The sequence below is a fragment of the Falco naumanni genome, chromosome Z (assembly GCF_017639655.2).
Source record: "Falco naumanni isolate bFalNau1 chromosome Z, bFalNau1.pat, whole genome shotgun sequence".
Classification (NCBI taxonomy): Eukaryota; Metazoa; Chordata; class Aves; order Falconiformes; family Falconidae; genus Falco; species Falco naumanni.
In genome coordinates, this window is record NC_054080.1 from 44532174 (window position 1) to 44549702 (window position 17529).

General features: G+C 40.3%; 1 protein-coding gene across 3 annotated transcripts in view; it reads right to left on the reverse strand.

Annotated features, from left to right (window-relative positions):
• The window catches only part of LOC121081349 (transducin-like enhancer protein 4), a 98241-nt gene that overhangs the window by 58672 nt on the left and 22040 nt on the right, over nt 1-17529 (reverse strand). For all 3 annotated transcript variants that reach the window (XM_040580295.1, XM_040580294.1, XM_040580293.1), the window contains exon 5: nt 7524-7586. In XM_040580295.1, the coding sequence (XP_040436229.1) occupies nt 7524-7586 (63 nt within the window). The remainder of the gene's footprint in view (nt 1-7523; nt 7587-17529) is intronic.

The window sequence follows — 17529 nt, forward strand, 5'->3', positions numbered from 1 at the left end:
GATACACTCCTGGAAGGAAGAAAATGGTTTTAAGGTTTGTTTGTTTTTAAACAAAGAATTAAATGAAGGAAATGCCAGGAGAGTAAATAACATACTGCTGCACCCAGAATCACAGCAGTCCCGTTCAGTGTTGTAAAGTTACAGTGCTAATGTAAACCAAATCTATCACTTATAAGCAGACAATGTAAAGAACAACAGGCAGGCTGAATATAAGCAAATGTGGTTTTGCCATTAAGAAAATAAAAAATAAAAAAATGCAGTGGTGTATCACCATCACAGATAACCAGTAAAAAGGAAATTATGATACTCAACCTTCAAGTTCTAGACTATGTGTTATCATCTCCAGGTCATCACATGTCAAGGGCAGGTACAGTTTCATTAAATATGTAGCTGAAAGCCTGGTGACACATGGCTCTATGTTGCAACAGGGTGATCACAAAAATTGCACCACTGTTTACTGGTGTAAAAGCCACACGAAAAAACGGGTCACAGCATTTTTGACCAAGTCATCCAAAAAAACTCACCAAACCCAAATCATTAAAATTATTTTAACAAAAATAAAAATAATCATCTACTGAGAATTTAACAGTCATCTTTGCTTTCCTACTGTTTCCTAGCCAATGCTTTTTGCACTGAGGCAAGGAGAGGGACCTAGCTCTTGATTTGTGTATATGAGCACTCAATTCCAACACCCATTTATTTAAATCCTGTTCCCAGGGCCACAGGCAGAAGAAAAAACTTCTGAGGGACATACAGAAAGCTGGCCTGAAAACATCAAAGTTATTGTAGAAATTACTCCAATTTTCATCTGGGTTTTGGAAAAATAAGTCAACTCAACAAGAGTAGAATGTTTTCCTTTCCTTTACAGCAAACATACAAAGAATGGCTCTCAGGAGTACTTGGGAAAAACACGATTTCATTCCCAGGTGAGGGGAAGAGAAGGTGAAGGGGTAGAGTACCAAAATCTCACTTTAAGATTTCTGCTGGAAAGCACTGTAAGACAGAAATTCCCTAAGCAGCCACACAAGGCATCTTTCATTGATTCTAATAGGTTTCGGATCAAGCCTTCACAGAGTCGAGAAAACCCATGGGCCTTCTAATACTGAACCTAAATTATGTACAGTAGAGACAATTAAAACTCTCCTGTTGCTCGCTGCTTTAACATTGAGTTAATCTTCAGAGGCATAGCATGTGAAGATCCAAAATAGATGGCCTGCAATTAGCCCCTCCATCACTTCCACCTCCTTGCAGCAACGCAGCAGACTCCCCACTCAGCTCCAGGACACCCCACAGCGGGCCTGCCCCACGTGACCCCAAGGCGAGTCACAGGCACGAGCCACACATTCCAACGCATAAAGACAGAGGAAAGCAGTCACCCTGCAGCGAGGCGGAGGGCTGTGCAGGCTGTGAGGAGCCCAGCGCCTGCCCCAAGCCTTTCTAAACCCCAGGCGGGCACGGGGCTCCACATTACCAACAGCAGCTCCAGTGACGGGTGGAGATCTCTGCAGGCAGAGAAGGAGCCCAACAGGGCTCCTGGGACCCACTGCAACGTGAAACAAAGGGATCCGAGGGGCCCACCGAGCGGGACAGTGGCTGGCGGGTTGCCCAGCCCATGCAGGCACCCAAGGACAGATGGCTCCAGCACCTAGCACATGCTTGCATGCCCTCACTGGCCAGCACACCGGTTACAAGCCGCATTATGTTAAAACCGAGCACCACACACTAGCCTTACACAGCGATTTACAGCCAAGTAAAACCAGCAACAATAAAAAAAGGGTTACCTTTTTTCCCAACCAAATATAGACACAGAGTTGCAGCTTTCACACATATTTAATGCTAGCCTTCCTCTGTGCAGGCAAGCAAATGACAGACCCTTTCCTTCAGTTAGGGGAAAACAGTATTTTGCATTGCATTTAACAGTCCAGAGCAATGAACTCAATACCCTGCCCTGCCTGTCATACAGACTAGTATCGTTTCCTCTTTTTAACTTCTGCCCTGTCTCTTCTCTTCAACCCTTTTTGATTTCTGTAATAAGCAGTGTGTCTGCACTTGCCTTGTGTTGGAAAATCACCTCGTCTCATGATAGGTAGCAGCAACAGAGACCACAAGAATGTAGGCTTTTCCAGCATTACATTGTTTCACCACACTGTCTTGTCACCTAGCCTTGGCTCCTGCACAGGCATTGCAGCACGGTGGAAAACACCTGGGCCTTTTATACCATGTCAGAGCTCCCCACAGCTCCCATTGACAGGGCAGCTGTGCTAACAGCAACCAAGGGGCTGAAATTCCCCTAGCGTAAGAGATGCTGGTGTTTAAAATGCCCAATTCAAGCCTGTCTCCAGCACCAACAATGACACCCAAAGCAAAACTCACTGAACTTGCAGAAGCAAGCGGGCTCTCCTATGTTTTATTCATACTATTTTGTTGGCATATTATTGGTTTAGAAGGAGTACAGACCAGGTCTTGCTTATGAACTGCAGCAGTGCCATTCTGAAAAGCCTGATCTCGAGACAGCATAAATGAAACAAGGCCACACCAAAAACACTGGTGAAAACTAAACAGCAATCACGTATTTACTGTGGATTACAGCACAGGCTTAGAAAACTAAAAGGGCCCAGCAGGGTCACTGCATCCAGGCACTGTAACTCAGACAAGACAAAATAACCACTTTATAAAACCATAACATTATTAGCAAGATATGCATAAACTGCTAATGAGATGCCTTCCTTGGTAGAAGGATTACAGATACCTGACAGCTTCCTTGTATTTACTGCTTCATCTCTAGTCTGCGGCAAGTCTAAAATGGAAGAAAATAATTTTTGACTTCTCAGTCTCCCACATCTCAAACCAACAACTACTTCCTTTAGAACAGCATATAAGGACTCCTGCTCTGCTTCTGTATAACAGACCTCACACTCTTCATCCAAATTTACTGAACTTTAGAAGCACCTCTAGGGAATATATGTACACAGAAGGGCAAGCACATTATGCCCCATATCTATCTTGTAGAAGGAAAACCATCAACTAATATTAAAGTGTTTGAAAGGAAAAGACTGCATATAGCTCTTCCTTTTTGTATGTTTGGGTTTATGTATGTATGCCAGTACTTGGCATTTGATTGTACTTCTATTTGACCACCTTACTGTGCACATGGAACTGAAGATCCCTATTAAAGAGCAATCCTTTTAGCTTGTTATTAGCTACTTCACTGGCAGTTGGAAAGGATAGTGCACCTTCCGAAAAAGTTTATTACAGCCTCCTCCAGCCTACGTAATGCTTGCAGTGTGGCATGAAATTTGACAGAGGCCAATGCCGTGAACATTTGTCTGGCTTCTCGAGCAACTTTTGCAGGTTGTGGTGAGCTCTAGATTGCCACAACTAGATCATTAGCTGTAAATCAGCCAGCTTGTATGCGTCTCATGAATATAAACACAATCAATATTTACTCAAAAGACAGTAACTGCAATACATGAGTATCTCCAGCCACACTGAAAAAAAAACCACTATCCAGCACAGGAGGTCATTCAGCCCTCTATAGCCTAGAGGGTCCCGTGACAGTCACAGGTTGCAGCCAGCCACACACCCCACCTTGATGACACAGGAACCAGCCCCAACTCAAGACACAGGGTTGTGCAAGTCTCACACTGTACTGCAACTGGTAAATTCAATTGAGAAGCATAAATTAGCAGAGGCATGATCTATGCCTTTAGACCCAAAATTAATTGTAACATTTCATGATACAAACATCAATGTATACCAGCTGCAGCAGATCAAAACTAAGTTAAATGAGTGCTAACAACCTCGGAGTATTTACCTACAATGTTGCAGGCGCCCCTTCACCTTACGCAACACAGACTACTTTGAGCACACTAGTGTCTCACAACATCACAGGGAGGCAGAAAATGACTGTTGCAATGCAGGAAGCCTGCAACCGCAGCAGAAATTGAACACATGTTGCCCCTGAAGTCCATCTCATGCCTCAACCACAAAGTCACTCTCTTCTATCAAAATGGGAAGCTCGTATTTCTTGGTGGTGTTTTTTACAGTCTGCCTAACTCAGAGTCAATATAAAAACAAGGTATGACTTGGCTGTATTTAGGCAGGTTAGGAGCTTTATTTTCTGTATATGCTTAGATGATGGACAGCACAGTAAAACTGACTGAAGACCGGAGAATTTCCGAAATACTTTACTGGATTGCCCCCTGAAACAAAGCAGACACTAGTACACAGTAGGGTGATACATTATAATTGCATCCTTTTCACAAGATCTCTAGTGATTTTGGCCATGATTTTGTACTTCTAAGTGAGTTATTGCAAGCCATTGATTCCTTACAAAGTTAACAAGCAATAAGACAAGTTAACCTGGTGCTATTATGAGGCAATAATGTTGCCATCAGTGCATGTAACCACTGTATTTTGTTCATTTTTCCCTCAGGCACAATACAAAGGAGACTGATCACATTTTTCAGCCACTACTCCACAGTTAGACTGTATGCAAAATGCATAAACAGCAAAAGCATGCTGCAATTCAATTCTCTATTAATCTAGATAATGAAATAAAGAGATATGCATTAAGACATTCACTTTTAAAAGACGCAAATTAGATAGAAACCAAGACTAGCAGAATACTCAAATCTGGAGATCAGTTCTCTTTTGCTTCATCAGCACATGCCAATATAAATTGATTTTAAAAAGTCTTTCTACTAACAGAGCTCAAACAGTTACCAATATATTCCTAACACTAATATGAAAACTATCACTATCAGTGGCACTGTCAAGAAAACTATCACCATCCGTGGCACTGTCAAGAGACGTGAAAAGTTTATTGTGCTTCTCCTTTCAACCCCTTTGCTGCCTAGTCCCTCTCTCCCCCCTCTTGCTAGGTGAACTACAAAGCATACTTGCCTCCATTCAAGATGAATGCTCCACTCAATATGCTTCTTTTTGCAAGTGTTCCCTTTTGTTTTTGACAATGCATAAATATGCTAAAGTTGTGAATTTTTTGACACCTCCATCTCCTCTATAGCCCAAAGAGTTTTGACACCATGCAACATGCACAGAGGAGGAGTTGGAAGACTTGGTAAATGAGATGTGCAAATAGGTGAAAAAAGCTTTATGGGCCACAGACTTAGAAAGCAGAAGCTCACTAGCTCAGAAGCTGTACAAGAGCCTGTTTGCAGATCTAAACCCACTTAATTCAAAGCTCTGATCTAAAGCCTAACAAAGTAAATAACTATCATTAAGTACACTGGCACTGGTGCACTTCAGCCCTCACTGGGTGGTACTGTACCCATGACAGAAGTGGACAACATCATTTTGTATATCTAAAATCTGGATCACCTTAGTTGTCTACTTAGATATTTCTTATAACTAATGTATTCGTGACAAGCTACTGCAATGGCTAAGTCCAGAATTACTTTAAAAGTGCTCTCCATGCCTGGCTTGATGGCCAGGAGGTTGTTAAACAGCAATCACGGCCTTTGGCTCATAGTTCACAAGTTTCAGCATGTGAACACCACATGGGCAATTGTCCTCAGGGGAAGAAAAGAATGAACTACAGTGTGCAACATGCACAGTGCCTTCTCCTTCTAAGGCAGGGACTTAAAATACCAGCTTTCAGAACAATGACTCCAGAAAGATTTAGCTCCAGGGACAGAAAAGCACCATACACAGGGAGCACAGAAAAAGGAGAGAGCCCATGCTCACCTGAGTGGGACGCCATTAACATCAAAGCTCAAAATTCTACAGCCTTTTTTGTCTTTTTCTCAATTCCGTATGAGCATGTAGACAGGGCGGAGGCTAGGATTTCCAAAATCAAAGGCCAAAACCTATCAGTCACTGTGAATCAAACGCATCTTTCTTCAAATGTATTCTAAGCCCATGTAATCCTTTTGCTTGTCTAATTGGCAAGAAACACCTACTCCAAGAAAGCACAAGGGCTGTGTTTGTGGAATCAGAGCCAGCAGAGCAGTGTGACTTATTTGTGTACAGTAATAAGGTCTTGTTTAGCATTTCAGCTGAAAATAGCAGTACCAGTACCAGCAGCAGTACACTGGTACAGAGTTTCTAAACATAGTATCACATACTCTAGAGAAGATGTCTCTGTTGTGGAAATGCTGATGCCATGTCTTCGCCACGATCACAGCCTTGCCTGCCAAGTACTCACCCCTGCCTTTGTTTCAAAATTACGTCATTTTAGTGCTCACTTTAGCATGAGTATGAATCAGCTTTACACCTCGTTTTTGTATGCTGTGCTATTCCTGCACAGCAAATAAAACCCCGTAAACACATTTTAGATCCACGCAGGACTTGAATTCTGGTCCCCCAGCAATGTAACTTGATCGTTACACATCATTTAGTTTCAACAAATCCATCTTTATAAGCAGAGAGTACAGCGGCACTCATGAACATTGTCAGGCTCTAGTTTTGATAGTGTTTTTCTCATTTCAAACACACACAGATGCACACGCGCGTGCACACACGCAGTGTGTTAGCTGAATGCCAATATTGAGTACACAGCCTCTCATTTGCAGCAGGATGAGCAGCTCTCTTGAAAAACAATGGCATTTTATGAAACAACTGAAAAGGTGGGAGAAAGCATTGCAGTGTATTCTCAGGCATGATGTTTTACAGATGCAACACAGAGGAATACACATTCCAGCTTTGACTGCTCAGCTACTGGTTCTACTGAAATGAAACCATGCATTAAATAGATGCATGCCAGCCTGTACCAGCAGACCCCAGTCTCCAGCCCTTTCCTCCAGTGGGGTGGGCAGGGAAAGCTGTTATGCACCTGAGGTCTCCTTTCATGAACCATGCTTTCATTTTACTACACATGTGCCTGTGGCTCCAAGGTTCCCTTGCTAGCTCCTACTAACCCCCCAAATCCCAGTGCCCCTCAAAGTATCTACAATGCTCTCAAGATAATACCAGCAAATCATAATATGAAGAAATTTAGTACTTAGAGAAATTAGCTCACAGAGGGTTTCAATCTTCTGTCTATATTCCCCAAAATACACAGAAAACATAAAAGGATTTAAGGTAATAAGTAATCTGGAATGCAGAGCTAAAAAAGGCAGAAAAAAAGATGCATTTGTATGCCTACTGTGTTGAACACCACTACTTGCTATACGAAAAGAGAAGTTTCTGCTGAACTTTAATGACCACTGCCAAGAATGTAGCACAAATCATGCCTTTCTAGCATTTTTGCAAGCTATCCTCTGATTTCAGACCAACAAAGTCATAATTGTGAGACAAACTGCATTATACAAGAGAGCAAAATATTTAAACAACTAAAACTTAGCTTAGCACATTACAACATTTTCCATTTCATAAATGTGTTTAAATGATATTATGATGGACTTGGAGCAGATGGTGAAGTTACAGTGAGAACAGACCAGTGCAAAGTCATCTACAAGCACCAAGAGATTCATATGGAAACAGTCTCAACACAAAGCCCCACTTCTGTAACAGATACAACGAGGCAATCGTTTACATCAGCACCAGTAAGAACTACTACCTACCTCTTGGGACAGGAAAGGAATGACTTGTGCACATATAGCATTCAGCCTCTTGACGATTTCTGCCTGCAAGTCACAAGAAGAAAGAAGTTCAATTATATATACTCTCAGATGCGATTGTCACCAATGAACACAGAAGATATATTTGTATGTTTTTTTTCATCTCTAGTCATCCTCTGGCCAGGACAGATTAGCAAAATAACAGAAGTATTTGGACACCAATCAACAATACTTAGGAAGCTAGTAATTTCTGGCTAAAATATTTTCCATATAAAACAGAGTTCAGAACTGACACAAAGAAAAGTTACATCTGATTATGCAATCGAAGATATTTAAAGAAAAAAAATATGCAGAAGATGTTAACAAAAAAGATAAACAAAACACTGTGTATCGAACTATTCTCTCCTAAGATGCAAGAAGAAGGCTTATTTCAAATTACAGCAATGCCACTGTAAACAAAGGGAACAAATAAACCAGCTACTTGTTTACTAACACTGCATATCATGAGAACATTAGCAACAAAATACACAACTTCACTGATAATTATTCTACCATGTATTTTAGAAAGGCTTGTATCCTATTTATACCGTTATCAAACCTGAGGTTAATGGTTACTTTCATGTTGTAACTGTGATCAGAAATAACTAATGTACAATGCTTTATTTCCATACTGGAGATCAATTCTTATTCTATGTATTTAATCTGCAAATCTCAATAGAGATGGAGGAGATTTGGAAAGAGAACACAAGAATTACAGCTGCAGAAACAGAATATGTAAAGCCACATACACTTTCTTACAATAAATCATAACTTTCTTATAATAAATTGTAATCAGGAACAGTTCCTTATTATATGGTAGTAGAGAATGCTCTTTCTCTTGCAAAGTGACTATGTATGACAAAGGCATATAAACTTGTGCAATTTAGGCTTCCTTCTTTTAACAGTATCCCTTTCCAGCCTTTTTGCTATGCTGTCTTTTACACTGCAAACATGTAAAAAAGAACCTATAAAACAGAAAGGCTCAGAACTAGCAGTAAAAGTCAGAACCACATGTAAAGTAAATACAGGTTCAAGGAATATCACAGTTACACAGCTACATAACCAGAAGACATGGTATGCTAGAGGTAAAGGTACATGTGGAAGTCACTATGCCCCCTTGTGCGTGCTGTGACACACTCGAGTTAACACACACTACTTTGCAATACTGTTTCTTCATCCCTCTGAAATCCTTCTCAACTCCTGAAGGATATTTATACAACAATTTCTATGTTACTCTGTTCCAGTGTCTTCTCACAGGTCTTCACTATTTATGGAAGTCTTCATCTTGTTAAAGTTATGCATTTTAATACATGTTTTACATTCATCTACTACACCTTTTCTGTTTATTCAGCAGCATAGGTCCCTTACAGGACACTTGAGAATATGTTCTGTTCCTCGCAGAGCTAAATTGCCTGCTAATTTCAAAGGTCTATATGTACTATAATATCATATCCCACAACATAAAATTTAAGTACCCCTTTAAATAGACAGTGTTCCCTATATGAGTTGACACGGAGATTTATGAACTGCTTGTTACACAAAGCAGTACAGGGAGCAACAAGATGTATGCATATAAGCTTCAGCCAGAGAGGCTGCACAATCCAAAATGGCACTACTTGAGAAACAATATTTGATTAAGGAATCGCAATATAATGCACAGCTGCAAAGTACCTGTGCTGCAGTAGTTCAAGCACCATTAATTTAGCTATTTCCCAATTTTGGGTCCCAGCCACATTGTTATTTCTTTTCTAAAGGAATCTCTTCAGTGCCTTAAAACCAAAGAGAAAACTACATGTCCTGCTCTTCAACACTCTTCCATATGAAAACTTCAAAGTGCTGCTGTCCTGATTTCAGCTGAAGCCCCCCTGACCCGCTATACAACACACATAGGTGCCTCAGTAAAATAAGGCACATGATGCTTTCCTCTGCCACAAAACAACTCCTGCTACACGTCTTTAAAATGCCTGTCACAACCTCTCCCACCTTCTGCGCAGCTTCTGGGGGGAGCCTTTGCCGAGCTCAGAAGAAGACCATTCTTCCACCACAGTTATGTCAACTGGATGCCTCCACTGCACCACTTAGGAATTGAGAATAAAACTGGCTCAAAGTGCAGTGCAGGAGCTCAGTGTGTAATTTTAGAAGATATGTAGATTCATAGATTTTTTTATCTGACCTCCTCACAGGCTATAAAACCTCACCAGCCTCTCCATGAAAACCTAAATTCTAGTTCAGCTAGAATATAGCTTAGTCAACGAAAATATTTTTATTCAATTCACTTTGAGGCATTTCTCTCAATTAAGGTACTCAAACCCAGCTATTTCAAGCTATTTCAGCTATGATGTTTTTCTTTTGATCACTTCCCTTCCCACTTCCCAACAGAAGAAGTATGTCTCTCTTCTACTGCTCTTCAGGCCAAAAAGTGGTTGCAACATATTTGCTCAGTATTTAAACAAAAATTGACCTCCAGCAGATTCTAAGCCTGGAAAATGTTAAGTTAAAAACCATCTTCCAAAAAGCTGTAAATAACTGAAAACAGGTGATTGAATATGAACAGTTACACAACTGTAATAAACCTCTGGATATCGATCCCACTGGAGTGCAGAACAGCAAGCCTTTTCATGCTGTACACAAGAAAGTGAGCTGATGGACACAGCATCCAGCTCAGCCTACAGAGAAGAAACAGAGCTCACCCATAGCGTCAAGAGATGCCAGGATGTTCCCCAGCAGCATTTCTCAGCTAGGCAAAGCTACGCCAGCTACAACAAAGCTGAGAAGCCCTTGCTAAACTGAAGCAGGTGTTTACACTATTCCCTTATTAAAACGGTCTTCACTTCCTCTAACAACGAGCATCCCCAGTTCTGTGGCTGTGTGTACAGTTACGTTTTATCACTTTCAGTGCTTGGGCAGCAAGTAAAAAGCCCAGCTGCGCAGCAGCGGACTGCAGAGGCTCAGCATGACTGAGACATGGACTGTCTACCTTTGAGGACCACAGGTAGCAGGAAGGCATGAAGGAAAACAGTGGGTACAGGCACAAATGATAGAAAGGACATTTCAAGTTCTGCACCAAAAAAATTTTAAACCACACATTTTCACCTAGTAAATACAGAGTACCCTCTCCATCAACACTGCAACTGTTTCCGCAATTAACTGTACAGGATAAAACCACAGCAACAGTGCGGCTTGATTGTTTACCACAAAGCACACAAGAGTAGGGAAGCTATCTAGAGGGGGGTTCTTGGCACTGCCGCCCTAAAACGTGAAGGGGTAGGTACCAATGTCTTAGGTTAGCATCTCAGTAGACCTACTCCTATTGCCATTGGAGGGGGCCTCGAAACTCCTTCACATAAGGTATGAAGTCAAACACAAAATAAAACACAAGTCTGCTTTACATTTCTATGCTCCTACACATTTTTCAAACCCTATGTTTAAGAAACAGTTCAGGATCTTCTCTTTTCTCTTAGACATCAGGTCAATGGGTTTTTCATGATCAACCTAATTGGCAGGAGAAAGGAAAAGTATGATTTCATAAAATCAGGCAGCCAATTCCTCTCACACAGAAAGCCAAAGTTGCCTCGGAAACACGGTTGCTTCTGCGGTCATCTAATTTTGACTCTTTTGTCCCAGGGGACCAGGCTTTAGAGAGGCATCATTTATTTACAGGCCTTTCCACTAGGCTTCAGTTATCGGTCAACAATACTGTGGACACACACACTTCTAACAGCCTATGTTTTGAAACCAAGTCTAATCTGATGGCTCAGCGCCCAAACTCCTTTTCCAGCATAGCCATTAAAGGATGTAGGTTATTGCTGTTGTCACCATTGATATTTGTCATTGTAATGTAATTAGGGCCTTAAAATGATGCATTACAGCCCTTGGCACAGCTTCTATTAAAATCTTTTCTTCTGCTCACTGAACTGCGACCTGCTTTCTGATGACTAACAGACAGACAGCTTTAGGGTGAGGAACAGATTCATCAAAGAAGTATTTTTCAGCTCTGGAAACAAACTAAATAAATAAATAATTAAATATCAGAGGGCAACCTAAGAAGAAAAGCACAAGGAAAGGAGGTAGGGGGTGTGGCGGGGAGAGCACACAGCGCATCTGAATTTCATCTGACTACTTGAAATTCTGATTGCATCTGATGAATCTTTCTTAGGACAATATATTCCCAGCCTGTGAATCACATGGTTAATCAGGGTTCTAATCTGCTATCCATCAGCCTATGCCAGCACTGTAACTTCCAATCAAATTTATAGGTTATGTGGGTCACGCATCCCTGAACAACTACATTCAGGGATATCCCATTTAAACCGGCACAGATTCTGAAATGCTGTTGTTAGGGTTACTGAATGTTGTAATACTATTCAAAGCTTTATGAAAGCTCCTGATAAACAGCTGCTAAATTATTGCCTGTGGGTAGAGCGTGATGCTCTGAAATAGCATTAATGGTCCAATAAAAGGGTGATTGTTCATGCCAAAATACAAAAAGTATAGCTTTTGCTGCCATAGTCTGTCAAATATGTTAACAAACACCGACACTTCTATTACTCCTTTTCCTAAACACAAAAGATACTTGGTTTTGCGTAAAAACACACCAGCATGGAATCAGAAAAGATGAGGCAGAGGCAGGCAGTGAAGGCTCAGGCCATAATCTTTTTACTTATCTAATGCAAGCTTGTATTGTTCACATCCTTTGGAAGACTCCTACAAAGGACGCTATTTTAACAGGTTTGAGCTCTTTCAAAGCCTTTACGTGGCATCTTTTTTTAAAAGAGAGAATGATTAAAGAGTTATTAACTACAACATTAATAACTTTTTCATTTTATTACGTGTATAAAGCAAAAATAATAAAATCACTGTGCCAGAATCTCATCCAACGAAGAACTTGTGTCAGTTAACAGTTCCTCAGCACTACTGCAGGGATACAACAGCTTAGGTCCCCAATTCAGCAAACAAAATCTTTTTGACCAAAGCCAATGGTTAAATGATACTTAATTGTCTAAATACGCCTACAAACCTTACCCTTAAGTTCCTAAGTGCCTACAAGGCATTCCGACAAATTGTGGGCAGGGCTACACCTCAGGTACCACAAGGTAGCTCAGCCTCTGAAGAGGGCTCAACAAAGCTGGTCCTTGGGGTACAACTACAGTCCTGCAGCAACCAGCATTATGCAGAGGGGAGCATGTGACAGACCATTAGACTCCTAAATCCCTTTGAGGGTGGCAACATAGGGGTTTAATTCAATTTACCCTTGCCTCACGCAGCTGAAATAGGACATAAACACACGGTAAAATACGGAAAGGTGTTTAAGTGCCTTGATAAGTATTTTAGCATATGTCCGAATTCTTCACACAGATGGGAACTAGAAGAGAAATAAGAGTCAGAGAAACTCTAGATACACCAACATTCAGAAATTTTCTAATATGTAGAGAGTTCAGAATCAATTTGTTGCTTAAAAATCTGAATTTGCATTCTTTTTTGGTGGAAAAAAGAGAAATGGGATCTTATTTATAGCATATAAACTTCAGGAAAATATTTCTACTATATTTCACAAAGTTCCATAGTTATTACAATTACAAAAAATTGCTGGTAAAGAATTACCACTGGAGGCTGTAGGTCTGTCAGTGGAGTGGAAACAAAACTACTATATATGTATTGTTGAAATAAAACAGAATAATAAAACACTATTGGGAAACCCATTTCAGCAGTCAGTAGGAAAAAGAATATATGCAATTACAATTTCAGAAAAATAATCTGAAACAACTGTTATTTCAGGTTTAATTTGTTCTACATAATGCAGCCTGTGCCAAAAAGATCAATCTAGTTTATTAAGTGCTTACCAAGAACACACGCACACACCCATAATATCTAAACAAGCATTTCACAAATTAGTGAGAACAGAAAACATTATTACACTGTATGAGACATATCACAATTCTGAATAAAGCAAGCAAAAAACTAAGATTAGTATTTCACAGAAAATTAACTCTTCTTTCATAAAGAAGAATGTGTTTTGTTTTAATCACAGACTCTTGTCTGGAAGTGCTTACTCCAGTTCTACAGAACTGCAGGAATTACTGCAAGCCCTGAATATAAAATTTCTCTTCAGCCCTAAAGGAATGGTGTTTGAAAACTGAGCCACAAAGAGACTAGTCTTGTAGTCAAAGACAGTGAAGGGAAATGTCCTCTGGTGAGAAGAAGGCTAAACAGAAAACTTCTTCACTAAGCCAATGGCTCAAGTTCAGGAGATTTAAGCTGAGCAATGCATGTGCTTGTATGACTTGAACACAAGTGGGACTACCAGACTCTGCCGAATAATCACAGGTACATTCTCCACTTCATTTTTCTATCGACCTTCTTCCCAAACATCGCAGCTAAGCTCATGAAGTTCTATAAATTTGATACTTACCCTTTGTAAGTTAATTTAGGTGCTTGTTTTGCAGAAAATACTGCAGTCAGCAACGTAAGCAATAAATCGCAGTGGCAGATTTTTCAAAATCAATTTCCTAATGTACATCCCAACCCATGGGCTGCTGAAGTGCACTGATAAGACATGGCTTTTATTTAATGTCTCAAGAACCATGTGGAGCTCAACTCAGCAAGTAAGGATACATATTGAATCATTCATGATTAAGACAATAAAAAGCAATTCAAGTAAGGTGACATACAAACATACTTTAAGCCCGTCACTTGAGGAAGTTGATGTTTTTTGTTAATATTGACTTCTACCATCAAGTAGGGGAACAGAAATGCACCGCCTAGAGATCACCATAGTCCTTCAGTTGTTCAGGCTGCCGCCACATAGCAAGCTGCACCCTGCCCTGCCCTGCCACAAGCACCTGCAGAGCATCCAGAAGAAAGGCTGCAAGCAGAACTTGAAATGGCAGAGACTGGCTTCAATTTCCCTTCCTGAAAGGCTGCAGGAAAAACTTGCTGAAAAAGCAGACAGAAATGAGTAAGGGGACACTGCCACAGGAGGTGCTGTTTCCATCAGTAGAGTTTTGAAGTCCTCTGTAAGGTACTATCTCTTCACCTACCAGCAATCCTCAGCATTTCACAGCAACACTTGTTTTGTGAAATACGGCCTCATAGCATAGGGCAGAACAGTTTCCACCACTCTCCACCAACTGAAGGAATCCGATTTCATAATTCAAAAAAACCCCCCAAAAAAACCCTTGTTTTTAAGCTTATAAACCTGTAGCATCGCAGTAAGGCAGCTGCAGCTCCAAGTTCAGTTTCTTGCATCTGTCCCCTAGCTGCAATTAGGTCATACAAAACACAGCAGCACATGCACAACCACCAGTCTCATACTCCTCAATTCCTGCCCTCACACACCTCTCCAAAGAGTCTGACCATAGTTCTTCTGCGCCTGCTGGAAATGACACAAGCTGGTCTGAGCCTACCCTTGCAACTAAATGCATACAGTGATTGTAGTGCACAGTTTTAATTTAATTGGATGCAGAAAGTCCCCTATTTATTTACATCACAAGTTCGTACCTTGTTTCTCAGGGGTAGGAGGAAAAATAGTCTGAACAAAGTACTGCAGATCAGTAGTTCCAATATGTGCATCATGAAAAACCACAAAAAAACCCCAAAAAAACAGTAAGAGATAGTCGAAGTCAGCTCTCAGTAGGTTTATGTTTAACTTCATTTATTTAACTGTATTTAACTTCCTTGGAAAAATATTAATGAGGCAGCATTCAGGAAATGAAAACCTCTAGCAGGTGAATCTAAAAGAAACCATGCTTTTAAAATTTACAAATATAGTGCTTAGGAAAGGGGGTTCTGACACTTTTTTAAAATGTTACCACAAAATAAATGCTAAAATAATTTTCCCTCTACAAAACAGAGCTGTCAGTGTCCACTTCTGATCCCCACTAGCTCTTACCTTTCATTTACAAATACACACAAAGAAAGACTCAAAAGTAGCTGTAGGCACCCATTACCCTAGATCCACTCTCTGTATTTTGGCTACAGTGCTTACTCTGGAGCAGTATGCTCCAAATGTTGATCACTGAGCATCTGATACGCTATCATGGCTGAAAACTGCAAAGATTGTGTCAGATTTCCAGTTACATCTACAAAGTTGTACTTTCAGTCTTGAAGCTTGCAGAAAACCCTGCAACCAATGGTAACATGTAAGAGTCTGACAAAAAAGTAGGAAGAAAATTCAGTTTCTCCAGCCACTGTTGCATTGTTCCAGGTTTTAATGAACTACATAAAGCTGATCAATAAACTTACAAAAGCAGCAATCAGAACTCCCCCTTAAAAACAGGAATTGCAGCATGACTGCCTAACTATTTATTTTCTTCCAGATTCATGTGGAGGCCAGGAATCAGCCCTTCTGTATCAGGAACAAGGTTACTTCTTCTCTTCTACCTCTGGTTTCCTTTGCTTTCCTGCCTCAGTCTTCCAGGTCACCAAAGGTGGAGCCCCTAATAGCCTGTCTGATTCATTGATAATCACACTTGATTATGTTTGCTTCCAGAAAAGATAAATACTAGGAATCAGCACACTGATCTATTCAGTGGACTTCTAAGGTCTGGTTACAAGAATTCTTACAGTGTTTGAAAACTTGTTAATATTTCACCTTCAATCTCTCACCTCTTCTTCCTACCCATCAATTTCATGCCACTTGGTGAATACCTATCAATTAGATTAAGAAATCCAGCAAAAAAAACCTGGTATTTAAGGGAAAAGTAGTCTCCACAAAGGAAACAACACTTTTAACTCCTTTTCCACTGTGACAACCTGTTGTACTATAAAAATGAATAATACTTAGATGCAATTTCCACAGATTAAGGTAACAGGTTACTGTATTTGACATAAGACAAAATCCCTGTTCCTTTTAAGCCAGTACACAGAAGTGTGATATTAACAACACCCCAAAAGAGATGAAAGAATAGTGCAGTGGATTTTACAGTAATACTTCAATTTTGGACCCTTGCAATGCCACAAATTCAAATAAGGCATGTTACTTCCACTTGGTTTAAAAATTGAGATGGTATGACACCTGTTAATTCTTTCTGAAGATAAATAAATGTTTCATAGTCCTTGGTGGTATTAATCTAGCCCCAGTTTCTGGAATAAAGTGATCATCTAAGAATCAGATTGCATTTAAGACACCTTTCTCCCTTTCCCACCTAAAGAGCTCTTTTTTTTTTTTTTTCTAATCAAAACTCAACATGTAAAAATTCTTTAAAATACTAATGGTGTTTAACTAGGGCACATTTTCTTTTAGTCTGAATTTAAATGCAAATTTCAACTTCAGGTGCTGACTCATGATTTCCTCATGCTTTGAGATGGCAAAAATCCACATTCCTACTGAAGCACTAGCCCTGAACTTCCACACTGCAGCACCCTAGGAGGAACCATCACCAGCCTTGTCACTCAGGGCTTACACCATACCACATACAATGACACAGCCAGTCAGGATCCCCATTCCTTTTCTCTGGAGCAGGTGGCCCTGAGAGTAAGAGAGGCAGTACAGCGGAGCTGGCGCACTGAACGCATTCATCCAACAAGACTGGAAGTTCCAGCATTTCACACATCTCTCCTGCCACTCAGATAATACTGATTAATATTCATATTTTTTAAGTAAAACACTTGCTGTGATGACTAGCTCAATGGAAAGGGATTCTTGATGCAGCAGAATGCTGCTTTCCTGACAGCAACAGCAAAAAAAAAAGTCTGTAAATCTGACTCCTATTGAGGAGAAAATATTGACATGAATTGTCATTGCTCATAATTTCAACCATCGTGGATCGTAACTATTTCTGCTGAAAATAACTATTAGGATTTCAGGATTTCTGCAGCTGGGGTTTCTTGCTATTTTTCCGCAAAGTGAAGGAGGACAAGGAAAGAACAGGTAATTTCAACCTCCAACATGAACATCTAACAAGTGGTAGTTTCACTAGTAAAGTATATCTAAAATAATCGGGCAGAAAAATATTCTCCTTTTAGCCTTCCT